General features: G+C 41.5%; 1 protein-coding gene across 4 annotated transcripts in view; it reads left to right on the forward strand.

The window, feature by feature from the left end:
- Positions 1-12,681, forward strand: part of PLIN2 (perilipin 2) — a 32,103-nt gene extending 19,422 nt beyond the window's left edge. For 3 of the 4 annotated variants that reach the window (XM_045020369.1, XM_045020366.1, XM_045020368.1), the window contains 4 exons: positions 124-308; positions 1,010-1,141; positions 2,346-2,636; positions 11,292-12,681. In XM_045020369.1, coding sequence (XP_044876304.1) covers positions 124-308; positions 1,010-1,141; positions 2,346-2,636; positions 11,292-11,426 — 743 coding nt within the window. In that variant the 3' untranslated portion in view covers positions 11,427-12,681. Of the gene's footprint in view, positions 1-123; positions 309-1,009; positions 1,142-2,345; positions 3,603-11,291 lie in introns of those variants that run through there. The other variant, XM_045020367.1, reaches the window with a different exon arrangement.
- The last annotated feature ends 1,133 nt before the right edge of the window (positions 12,682-13,814 follow it).

Below are 13,814 nucleotides of genomic sequence, written 5' to 3' on the forward strand. Positions count from 1 at the left end.
GAGGTGGCATATTTGGAATGAAGGGGTAGGTTTTTGCCCCATAAGTTGGACTACCATCTAATCCTTTAGAGGCTGGACTGCTAACCTAACTTTTAGTCAGTCTAAACTAACTTCTTTTTCTAGCAAAAGAAGCTACAAAGGTTGAAGGATTTGAAGCTGGAGTTCAAAAGCCAAGCTGCTACATTAGACTCGGATCCTTGTCTTCAAAGGTCCGCAGCCGTGCCTACCAACAGGCCTTAATCAGGGTTAGAGATGCTAAGTACAAAAGCCAAGAGACCATTTCACAGCTCAATTACACTGTTAATCTGGTAAGTTAACAAGAATTCTGATTTGGGGTGTTTGAGGTGTAAATGCAAAAATCTCTTGGTAGTCTTTTTATCTTAGAACTTTTGTCAAAGAAACATGGATAACTTAACTAAAATTGTTTAACTAATTAAATCAAAGGTTCTTAATGGTCCAAACCACATCCATTATCTTTCAAGTTCTCATCTCTTACACTAAGACAGATTCAGCCTCCACTCCCAAAATAAGATTGCATCCATTGTGCAAGACTAATAGGAAAATGTAGTTATTAAATACCAGTTGCTGTTTAAAGGGCCAGCTTAGACCCTGAAGTGAAGAATGTCTTGCAATTCTGTTCAAAATCCTACTCTATTCATTTAGTAGAATAGGATTCTTTAAATCTTGCTATGACTTTTGAAGTTGCAACTACTTGTTAGAATCATGCAACAGAATACTCATTCTCAGAGTCCATGTGTATACAGTATCTCACTACTTTAAGACCTGTACACTACTTCAACACTTGCACATGATACTACTAGAAAACAAGAAGAAGGCAGAGAGGGTGGGGGGAAGAAAAGTCTATCACTCTAAAAATGTCCTTTCACCCAACAAAACTGTCCTTCTTGAAGTGACTTTTTTGGAAAGAGGGGGAGGGCTAGTGAACATTTATAATCACCCTAAACTGTTTGGGATCTTTGCTTCACTACCTCATTGGTTGGTTTTCTAGATGGAGTATGCCAGAAAGAACATGAATAGTGCCAACCAGAAACTTCATGATGCCCAGGAAATGCTATATCAGTCCTGGGTAGAATGGAAGAAAAACACAGGCCAAAATGATGGTGACTCTCTCAGTGCTGAGGTAAGTAAATGCAATATGTCACTTTATACTCTTGGCACTACGTACGTACATACAACTTTTTTTGGTCCTTGTGTTTTCAAAATGATTCATGGAACATCCATCTTGCTAATATGCACTGCAAGCATGAAGAACCTGAATGGTGTCTTGCCCCTTTTCTCCCTCCCACCCCCATTGCTCTGCAAAATTAAACTTAGCTCTATTGTGGCCAGCTTAAGTAATGGCTTGGTTATTGGCACCAGACATAATTAGTGATGCAAGCTAACTGGCTACACCTATTGTGTTCATTTCAACAAATTAGTTTAACTAGATGCAGATGGTTTTTAGAAGAACCCTAAACATTGCAGTAATGGCCTAATGCAGTAACTGGGTGCCATTTTCTACTACATTCTCCAAAGGCTGCTAAAATTTTAGCAGCCAAGCTTTGGCATACTTATTGCAGACTCACTTTTAGAGTGGCTTTTTTTTTTTAAATTGGCCTCTTGACCTCTATAGTCAGCTGCCAGACCTACTGTCCAGAGACTCACCAGCTCAAACTATTGCTAGAGGATAAGCTACTGATGACTTGCTCTCCCACACCTAGTCAGGCACTCAGATCTGTCCTGGACAACTTCTCATCTAGCTTATCTTTGGAAGGTCAGAACAACTTGGGTGGGACCAACAATGCAATTTTCCAATCCTACTTTTTCTTCTCCCTACCCTGACAGACTATTCCCTCTCCTCCCAAGCCTCTTAGCAACCAATCCTGATAACTGCACAAATGCAGTAATTGATTAGCTGAACTTAAAATGCATCTCATAAGTGCTTAGTGCTTCCAGCTTAAAGCTTCAACTGTGTTTGACTAAAACCAAGTGAATTACTGAGCTTGTACTACAGTACAGTTGCCTGAGACAAGGAACAGACAGACCTTTTCTATACATGACATGTAGTGAACTTCAGAGACTTGCAGCCTTCAAGGGTTCATGTATCCTGGATCTGTCAGATGTGTTTTCAAAAGCAAGGACCCTAGTAAATTCCTTAAAGCCAACAGCTTAATAGTTTCATTTGTATGAAATGAAGGCCCTGCTCTCATCTGCCACAGCTTCAGTTCTCCATCTCCCCTTAATTCCATGGTGTGAGCTTGCAGCAACAGTACAGTTGCTGCAGTGACCAACTCTCTAGTCAATGAAATGCTTAACTCTAAAGTGCTATTATGCTTTGTTTCCAGTACGTTGAGTCACGCACACTAGCCATTGCCCGGAGCCTGACTCAGCAGCTTCAGACCACTTGCCTCACCCTAGTGTCAAGTATACAGGGGTTGCCGCAGAACATTCAGGACCAAGCCCATCATATTGGGGCAATGGCAGGGGACGTCTATAGAAGCTTCCACTCTACTTCGTCTTTCCACGAAGTATCAGATAACCTTCTCACCACTAGCAAAGGACACCTGAAGAAAATGAAGGAGTCTCTGGATGATGTGATGGATTATCTTGTTAACAACACACCACTCAACTGGCTGGTAGGTCCCTTTTACCCACAACTGGCTGGGTCTCAGCATTCTGAGCGCAAGGGTGAAGGGGAGAAAAATGCCAGCCAGGATGACAAACAGCATGAACACAGCACAGATTAAATTGCATAGCGCACACATACTCTGCAGTCTGAGCTAACAAGGTGACTTAACTACTGTAGCTGTCAGGTGACCGGGGGGGGGGGGGGGGAAGGAATAACCCGTGTGGGGATGGTGGAGGCCTAAAGATATGAATGTGTCCTCTCTCCTCTAAGAGGCACTTTCATAAGAAAAATGATTTTGCTGTCCTGTCTAAGTGCTTCTGAAAACAATGACCAGCATAATGTGCCTTGAGGCTTGAAACTTCAGCAACTTACAGCAATGAATCACCTTGTTTAGTTACCTGGTTAAGAAGCCTCTTGTCTGACAGCTAAAGTGTCCATATGATCTTAAATGGAACTAATTGCAACCAAAAACTTTGATAGTCAGTGACCTGTGCAGGAAAAATATTATAGTATGATCTCATTTGGCACTCCATTTAAAAGTCTTGCCGCTCGGCAAGAGAACCTTATCAAACTTCCAGTGTTTCAGTATCACAGATTGTGCACTTGGCTATGATGGCTCAGACTGCACAATTGTCTTAATCACCTCATTGGACAGGTCACAAAGCAGAATGCCTTAATATGAATCTGCCACTTGCTTTGCTTTCAAGTAAGGCTTCTAACTTGTTCAGCCAGAGTTGTTGGTTTTTTTATTTAAATGCTGAGTTTTCATTGCCCTGATTTGAAAAAAATCTTCTAAAAAATCCTTATTTAACTAAAATAAACTAAAACCAGTACGGAAAATTAAATCTGCAGTATGGCATATGAACACATGTTTGTACCAGGGTGCCTAGTTTCATGTCTTTTTGTAGTGCTTTTTCACCTTTTTTTTGTAATTCATTTTGTATGTTCAGTAATAAATGCTTCAGCAGCCAAAGTCTGTCTCATTTGAATGGTGTAAAAACAAACATTTTAGCACTTCCTTATTAAATACTGTGACTCACTGTCTTGTTAAATTGAATTGGGTCCAGGCAAAGGCAGGCTTGAAATGCCAACAAAGTAGATACAAACTACTAGTTACTAACCCACATCAGATGCATTACACAGAGATGGGTCAGATGTTGCTGCTGCATTTGTTTCCTATTCACGAGTCCCCATCCACCCTTCTGCTCCCTCTTAGCTTTATTCCAGCTTGTCTGTGCCTATTGTCTGCCTTAGTGAAAACTTGGACTGTAGAAATGACTGCTCAGTAATGTAAAGGAGGTGGTCTGTGCAGGATGGCCTGGACAGATGTTTGTCCTGCTTGCAGTATGGGCATTCTTGCATGTGACTTCCCCCTGCAGTCCATATACTCTTAGTTTGAAAAATCAGAAGTGAAAATAAACAGCTAATTTGCATTTTTAATCAAACATGCATTTGAAACTACATAGACTTAATTTGATTACATGTGCTGCATATTGTACACTCTGGAGAAAAATGTAATTTAAAAAAAAGCTTCTGATCAAGTACTAAGTATTCTACCCTAGGTCAAGCTTGACCTAACCTGTTCAGTATCTGGGCTCTCCCTATTGGCACAACTAAAGCCTCAAACCACTGCATATCCACTATTGGAAATGAGGATGGCTTGTTTTTTGTGCCATGCTGCAGTAAAGAAACCACTTAAAGATGAAAATCAAAGTGGCTAGTGAACTCAGTGAATAGTGGGCTGAAGCATGTTGGAAGAGATGTTCATGCTTAACTTCCCATTCATTAAGATGTTCAAGCTTCTGGGTTAATAGCACCCTACCAAATTCATGGTCCATTTTGATCAATTTCACTCATGAATTTTCACATTTTAAAATCCTCTGATTTCAGATTTAAATAGCTGAAATTTCAGCGTTGTAATGGTGGGGGGGGTCCGCAAGGCTATTGTAGGGAGGGTTGCAGTACTGCTACCCTTACTTATGCACTGTTGGCAGCAGCATTGCCTTTGGAGCTGGGCAGCTGGAGAGTGGCAGCTGCTGGCTGGGAGCCCTGCTCTGAAGGCAGCAGCACAAAGTAAGGGTGGCATGGTATGGTATTGCCACCCTTCCTTCTGTACTACTGCTGGTGGTGGCTCTGCCTTTAGAGCTGGGCACCCAGCCAACAGCTGCCACTCTCCAGCTGCCCAGCTCCAAAGGCAGCACAGAAGTAAGGGTGGCAATATTGCAACCCACCTAAAATAACCTTGTGCCCCAACTCCCTTTTGGGTGAGGACCCCAATTTGTGACACAGATCACCCCTGTAAAATCTATATAGTACAGGGTAAAAGCACACGAGACCAAATTTTTATGAGGAGACCAGATTTCATGGCTCATGACACATTTTCATGCCTGTGAATTTGGTAGGGTGCTAGTTATTAATAGTGGACTCGAGTATTCTAATGTATTTGTTTAAATCTACCATGAGGTAGGGACTGATTTCTGCTGCTCCCTTTAGAGATGTTACAAGGTAAAATACAGGCTAATCTTAGGTTTTTGGGGGTTGTTTGTTTGTGTTTTTTTTAATTATTTTACAAATGTAAGTAGGACTGTGGATACTAGAACAATTGTTGGTAGCTCAGAGACAAAGTCCTAAATCAAACCTAAGGCACTCATAAGCTGGTGTAATTTACATATTGAGGGACCAAAAAGATGCAGGAGGAAAAGCCAACTAACAGGAGGTTATAAGTTAAAGTAGGAGTCATAGTGCCTCCTGTTGGACCCTCTTCTGGGCCTTTTGGTATCAAGTTACATACCAACTTAGACTATGGGATGAATTCTGAGGATGTGTAAGGAACTATAGCACACCATGAATGAGCAAGTCTGTCTGTAACTTACTTGCTGAAGGGACTTGAAGGTATGGAAAATCTAAAGCAGCTTTGATCTCTGAATTGGCCCTAAACTTTCTGCCTGGTAAATTGACAGTTTAAGAACTCCTTTTTAAAAACAAATTTCATATACAGAAGCCACACAATGGAGTTTCATGATCAGTTGAAGTGTGAGTAGTTCATAGAGGATTATTAGTAAAAGCACTTGCAGCTACAGTAGCTAGGGCTGAGGACAAATGAGTTGTACAGGTAGACCTGGGGTAGTCATTTGGACCATGGGCTAAATCCACACTGCCAGACACTGAACAGACTGCAAGATCTTATTTACTTACCATTGTTGCAGTGGGAAATGGCTCTTCTGTAGTCTAGACCCTGACTATACCTTGATCAACAAATCTGAACTTGGACAAAAAGTTGACTACCCCTATACTAGACTCCATCCAAATGGGTGCCTGTGAAAGCATGATGCTGTCAGTTCTCCCAGTCTGAGCACAGAGGCAGCCTTGGGCAGTAGAGGGAAGACAAAAAACCAACTGCTACTCCCAGGTAGGCTGAGAGACTCAGGATTGAACTTCCAAATGTCAGCTGTTCAAGAGCTCCACCAGCCTTAAGCAGCCCTGCTCAGCCATTCTGAACCATAAGACTGAGCAAAAGTATTCAGCTGGCTTGCTGAGCTGACTTTTTTCCAAGGTGAGACTTGCCTTCTGAGCAAGAGCTCAAAAAAGGTTTCCAGGAAGAGACAGCTACTGCCAGACTAGAAGTTCTTTCCTTAGATAAATAGGGAATGAAGGTCAAACAAGTGGATATTCTGGGTTTTGAACCTTGCCCTCATAGTTGAAGGGGAGCAGTGTGGTTCACAAATGCCAGTTAAACTGAATCACAACTAACTCATTCAGGTCTTTCCTTGAGACAGTAGCAATCTGTATACAGATGTTCCCTAAGCAGCCCCTGCTCCTGCCACATGATTCCAGACAAAAAGGTACTAAGATGTCAGCTGTGCTTAAGATCCACATTGTGATTTAGCACTGGAGCTATCTAATGGAAATGCAGATGCATCTGTGGGCTGGTTTGTGGTTTGACTTCATTCATATTTGCCTGCCAAACCATTTTGATGAAACATTGTACTGTCTTTGCTATGGGACTATTTTGAAGCTCTAGACTAAACATAATCTTCAAATTGGAAGATTCTGTACAGAACTTAAAGCCCTGGTAAGGGCAGAAGCTGTTCATATAAATGTCTCTTCTTTTTTCTTTTTTAACTTTCCTCACCGTGCTTGCAAAATGAATAGCTCAACTACAGTTCATAGAAACTCTACCATCAGTCTGAGAATAAACATAAGATTTCATCTTTTTTTTTAAACATTGTTTGGGGTTTGATACACTATTCCAGTAGGTCATTATACAATGTAACGTGACTGTAGTGTCTCAATGATTAGGTGGTCAGCAAATATGGTTTAGCCCTCCATCTGAAACAACCACACCCTCCTCTAGATGTTGGAGGAAAACAAAAAACCAAACCACTATACATCTCAGCTATTGATTTCTACAGTCAGCTTTACCTCATAGCCTCCTTTCCTATACAGTGACAATTGTGTAAACTACTAGTCTTAACTATACTGATTTACAAACAAGTACACTGACCGCTAGAATAAAGTGTTATAACAGTACTTGGTAAAGTTAAGCCTCACTTAATTGTAATGCAAGATCTTTGACATAAAGATGAGCCTGACTGACGCTACACCCACTTTTAGATACTGGTTACTTCTATTATGACTTCAGGTTTTTGGTCTAGAATAACCATTTAAGGTTCCAGAAAACACTCGTACACTGCAATGGTTTTCTACCCCAAAAGTGAATACTTAACTTTCCTAAGTTATGTGCTGGAATCTGTACTTGGACATTATTACAAAATGTCATTACTTCACACAGTGCTTTCCAGAACACAGAGCTTTCAGTTTCCATAATAACATAGTGACAGCTTCATCTTTCCTGGGGATCAAGATGGGTTGGAACACATTCTACTCGCAGTAGACTATCTTAATAAAACACCTGTATTATGACTGACTACACCAGGACTCTAAGCCTCCCTAATGCATTGACTGAGTGCTGCTTACAAATCTGTTCCCGCCCCCCATATGAGCTGGAAAAAATTGCCAAAAAGTCTCATCCATCAAAATAAGGACCCATATTCTAACCTGCAATTATCAATGAATTTTTGCTTTCTCAATAGAGTATTAAACTCAGGCACTGCAGTGCTTGTTATTTTAACATCCGGTCAGTACTATTGTGAATACTCATTAAATATTGATATCTGTTCTGAATGTATTAGTTTTGAAACTTACTAGATTGAAATTTGAGTTTTTTGAAGTTTTCAGTCTCAGATGCATGCAAATAAAGGCAGAATCCATGTGCTAAAACGGTAAAGTAAGGAACTGCTTTTTTTTATGCTGATTGTATGTAGTTCTGTTTCAAAAGTCTCTTCATAACCCCCACATTTTTCTTACTAAAGTTACAAAATACACAATAAATTCTGATAAGATAGTGGCTAAATGCACATATCACTAGAGTGCAGTCTAACTTTTTATGGACTAAAGTAACTTAATAGAGAATGTAACTAGTGTTGATGGAGGGGGGAATGGGTGCAAGAGAAGTTTTACCTGGCTTTTTTGGTCATAATCACACAAAAAATGAGGATTCCATGTTCTCCCATTCCCCAACAAATATGAAACAACTGAACTATAAGGACAAATACAGAGGTGATGTAGAAGTTAAACTCTCTTACATTAAAGGCTTATAATTGGTAGGGGCTTTTGCATTGATCTATATGGGGGTTTGCATAAATGTATAAATATGTGCTCAACTGGTGCAACTTATCAGATTCAGAATAAAGATAAATCTGCTGCAAACCCTGTTGTAGGTGACATAGTGCATTTACACAGGGTTTACAGCTGGTGTAGCAACCACGAATATTAATAGGCCCTAATTTAGAGTCCCTTAGAGCTACTTGCATCCATTCTTCTAACATCTAAAGGATTTTAAGTGCAAGTAACTTGACAAGGTGGCTGGAGAAGGTGTAAATGACTGTGACTCCAATGCAGAGTCCCTTAAATATGAGTATAGGGGGTAGAAGTAGTTCTGCAGGAGTGTATTGTAAGTCTAAGGCTATGTCTACACTGCACATCTTACAGTGGCACAGTTGTACTGCTGCATCTGTGGCACTGTAAGGTTCTCTGTGTAGCCCCTTTGTCGGCAGGAGAGAGCTCTCCTACCAACAAAGTGAAACCACCTCCAATGAGGGGTGATAGCTTTGTTGGTGAGAAAGTCTCCCCCTCACACAAAGCACTGTCCACACCGACACTTTTCGTTGGGAAAACTTTTGTTGGTCAGGGGTGTGTTTCTTTTTACACAGCCCTGACCGACAAAAGGTTTACTGACAAAAGTGCAGTGTAGACATAGCCTAACTTACGTATCACCTCCACATTTGGCTCCTGCTATCTTGGTTACATTGTTTTAGACTTCCTAGTCCGTTACTAGTGGGGCAAGGAGTGCTAGGTACAGGGGCCCCCAGAGAGGGGGACAAGTGGGGCAATTTGCCCCGGGCCCCACAGGGGCCCCCACAAGAGTTTTTTGGGGCCCCTGGAGCAGGGTCCTTCACTCACTCTGGGGGCCCTGGAAAATTCTCACGGGGCCCGAGCCCTTGGAGCCTCTTCCGCTCCAGGTCTTCGGCGGCAGTTCAGCGGCAGAGGGTCCTTCAACTTTGGGACCCACTGCCGAAGTGCCCCGAAGACCCGTGGCGGGGTCCTTCTGCCCCTGGACCCGCTGCCGAAGACCCCAGGCCCCCTGAATCCTCTGGGCGGCCCCGGCTGGTACAGCTCCTGAAAGTATACAGCGTTATTTTAAATGTATTACTATGTGGAGTCTTTCTTATGATGTGGATGTTTTATGCAGCAGGGTGCAGAGTAAGTTCTGCCAATAGAGGGATGGAGCCTCATTCTTGCTGCCATCTGAAGTCAGTGGGATTAATGCTATTGATCTCATTAGAAGATCAAGCTCTATCTAAAACTAGTCAATGGCTGCTATAAGCCTTTATGCTGCACTCCTCATGCTAAATGTCATCATCCTGGGGCTCAAGCAATGTCTTTTGAAACCCAGTTTTATTTTACTGGAGGCACTCATATCTCTGGAGCCCTGTTCTAGATTCCCTACCTGTAAATCAACTTCAGAGCCAGAGCTCCACAATCTATTAGAGAGGTTGCACTGAGTAATGTGAGGAGCCACTTCCTTCTTGGGCCCATGCCTCCCTGTTCCAAAGGTGTCATCCCCTGATAACAAGGACTGAGCATAGTTTGCTGCATAGCAGCACATACAGTGCCATCAAGATAGTTCTTTAAAGAACAATCTTAACAGAGGGGAAAAAATAAACTGGGTTGCTTCTCAGTCTAGCATGTTTCAGATAGTTCAATTGGAGTAGCAGATTCATTGGTATTTGCTTGCTATTTTACCCTAACTGTAAACCCAAGCATTACACACATACTGCAGTTGCTGCACAAGTGCTGTAGCTGAGTTTGTGTTTTCTCAGCTTGCCTACATTTAAGCCAACTCTGCATTAAATTGTGAAAAATATATTTACTTTGCTCAGCCTGGGTAACATTTTCAAAAATGCCTGAATCAGCTAGCGTAAATCCCATTTTCAAATGCTCCCAAGCTCCTAAATCACATACATGTCACTGACAGGAATGGAAATTAGACTCCTAACTGGCTTCTGAAAATTTTGCCCAACATCTAGATGTGCAAAGAGCTTTACTAACCCATTTAACATACATATAAAAATCACTTTGACCATCATTACTCACCCAATAGCTAACAGTCCATACTAATTCTACATACCCAGGTAGGGTAGGGATTGAATAATATGCAACATTGAAACTGAGGAGTGCATGAGTGATGGAATGGGTATTCTCCACTTGTAGTAGGGTAGTGTCAATTCTGCTGGGGTGATGGTGGTTGGTTTAAAAATATATTATTAGTAGCTCTTGAGTTGATAACTATTATGAAGTTACTTGGTGGCAGATTTGAGCTTTTACAAATGAAAGTTTAGCCATGTAGTCTGTTTCTTAAAACGCTGATCAGTGTGAGTCAATTACAAATATAAACTTTCCTTGGCAAACTATTGTGAAATGTTAATTTCTCACAATTAGAGGCAATCACTTCCCCATAGCATTTCTTCAGAACAAGACTGAAGCCTACTGCCTCAATTGAGTGCAATGTAGAAGAGCTTGTGTTGATATCACCTGTGCTGTATCTGTTCTGTGAATAACCAGGCTCTCCAACTAGCTCCTTACATAACCATTAATTTTTTCTCTATCCCTCATTCCCCTCTGAAGTTTGAAGAAGAATGAAGATAAAGATGATATAGCAAACATATATAACACCTCTTAATTGATGTGAGATATAATATACACTGTCTCTGCAAGAGACCAATCTTATTAGAAAACCTTAACATACCACCCCAAAGTATTATGAAATGTTCTGTTTGAATGCAGTTCTGTTCCACCTTTATTATAAGAATGTATCCATTAATACACTAATTTATATTACTTAAGATGTTTCTGTCATTCTGTCTATCTAAAATAAGACTGAGAATGTTTGATTTGCTTAATACTTTGGACCTGATTTTCAGAGGTACCGAACACTTGCAGCCTTGGTTGACTTCACTTGGAGGCATGAGTGTTCAGCTCTTTTGCAAATCAGGTCCTTCAGTTTTTACCTTCACATTTATTTAGATTTCTTCCTCTGCAGGTGCCAGATTTCACTATCACAGACTTGTCTTCAGAATCTGATGATATTCCAGACATTTTGGGTTTGGACGAGGAAGACCAGCAAGATTTTTCACGCACAAATGGCCCTATCACCACGGGACCAAGAGCTGAATAAACATCAGGCACAAAACTGTTCTCTTGATTTAATATGGGTTTTTTTCCATGTTAACTTATATTTTTGCTTTTTAAAAAGAAATCTATCTAGGTCTTGGAGTGTGCAGTTTTTGGATCAATTTTGTTTCACTTAGCTGCATTGAAATTCTGATTTGCATCTCTTTTTTTAAGGACTGCATTTTAGTGTAACTCTCTAGCATGGGTGTCAAACTTCCATCTTCCTGGCCTCCTATGGCCCAATCAGTGTAGCCAACTGGTATACACATCCATTTAAAACTGCACTGCTATTTGGTTTGCTGTCAGCAACAGCCAAAACAGCACTCCAGCACTTTGCACAAAGGACTGTCAGCAAAAGGAAACTGACTAGGATTTGCTGATAAGTTTCCCTTTTTAGTCTATGTGTAAAGCACTTCTGCATCTACCTCTTTGCTGCTGAAAAAGACTACAGGCTTGGCTTGACCATGGGATCCTAGTCAGTTTTGGTGAGACTGTGTCTAAAGAGCTTGAAACAGTGTCCTTTGTAAGAAGTGTTTATAATGAAAGAACTCCATTTCCCACTGCATCCTTTTCATGTGTAAGTACTTCTGCTGCCTGGGGGAGACTAAGAATGGGAATTGGGGTTAGAAGAGCCCAAATATGGGGCAAAATGCAGAAAAAATACAAATAAGAAGGCAGGGAACACAAAGGGAGAAAGGAGACATAGGAATAAAAAAGACATAAAAAGGAGAGCGAAAAGGAGAAAACGAAGTACGGAGGAGAGATACAAATAATCATGGGCAAAAGACAAACAGAAAGAAAGATAGAGGAGAAACTGAATTGAAGGAGAAACTGTGGTGGTAGTAACTTAGACACACACCATCTTTTGCTGAGTAACCAGATAGAGTGATTAACTTTAATAACTTAATGGCCTGATTCTGTACTTCTTGCATGCACCATTGACTTTGGTGGGAGTTTTGGAGTATGCGAGGAATACTGCAGGATCAGACCCGTTCAATGTTATGTTATTATTTATAGATCATGTTCTACTCTTATTCTTTGTGCAAAAATCTTATTGTCATCACTGGGAAGCCATTGTGGATTTGTGGGTTTTATATGGTGCTAATTTTGTAGACCAGGCCCACAGATCCTGATTAGGCTTTCGCTATAGAATGAGGTTGACACTCCTACTCTGTCATAATGTACTATCTGATTTTTGTGGAAGCTTTTAAGTCTAGTCACTGAAATGCCTTGAAATAAAGTTTGATCTTTAAATCTTAGAGTTGGTGTGGTTGGACTTCTCTTCTTTGTTGTCTCTTATACTTAATTCCTGTCTAAACAGCTCTCATTTTGATTATTTGAAGCAGGGGAAAGAATGCACTTTAAAAGGACCAGATCGGCTTCTGATTCACAAATATTCAGATATACACTGAGTTGCACCTGACAGACTCACTTGTGGGGCTCACAGATATCCATTTGTGGGACAACCAAAATTGACTCCTGTATTCTGAATGCAGATTCACAAAGCCAGATAGGGACTGATTATATTTGTTGTAATATAACAGGTGCTATGGTGTGATGATTTTATTTGCAAAGTGATAGATAATGTATGACAACAATGTGGCATGAATGACTTTGACAGGCAGGATATGTCTAAGCTTAAAATGCTACAGCTGTAGCACTACTCTTGTAGCTCTTCAGTATAGATGCTCGCTACAGTGACAGGAGCAGTTCTCCCATCATTGTAGTTAATCCACCTCACTGAGACTATGTAGAAACTACAGTTTATGTTAATACAAGTTATGTTGCTTAGGGTGTGAATAAGCCACCTCCCTGAAAGACATAAATTACATTGACCTAAGTGCCAGTGGAGACAGCGTTATGTGGTTGGGGGAGCTTCTCTCGTCAACATAGCTACTGCTCCTCGCTGGGGCTGGGTTAATTAAGTGAGCGAATAGCTACACTGGAAACTCCAAAGCGCTGCCGCAGGAGCGCTCCAGCGGCAGCACTTTGAAGTGCAAGTGTGGTCGCGGCGCCAGCGCTGGGAGAGAGCTCTCCCGGCGCTGCAGGTACTCCACCTCCCTGAGGGGATTGGCTTGCAGCGCTGGGAGCCGCGCTCCCAGCACTGGGGCACTGTTTACACCGGTGCTTTACAGCACTGTAACTTGCTGCGCTCAGGGGGGTGTTTTTTCACACCCCTGAGCGAGAAAGTTGCAGTGCTATAAAGCGCCAGTGTAGCCAAGGCCTGAGTGGGAGAGTTCTCTTCCATAGGCTTAGAGCATCTGCCCTAGCAGTGCTACAGTGCAGCACTGTCAGCTATGTAGTGTAGCCATAGAGTGCTGCCTACACTGGGGGTTAGACTGGCATAGCTGTGTCTCTCAGGTGTGGATTTTTCACACCTCTCACAGATATC

Source organism: Mauremys mutica, chromosome 6 (genome assembly GCF_020497125.1).
Source record: "Mauremys mutica isolate MM-2020 ecotype Southern chromosome 6, ASM2049712v1, whole genome shotgun sequence".
Lineage (NCBI taxonomy): Eukaryota > Metazoa > Chordata > Testudines > Geoemydidae > Mauremys > Mauremys mutica.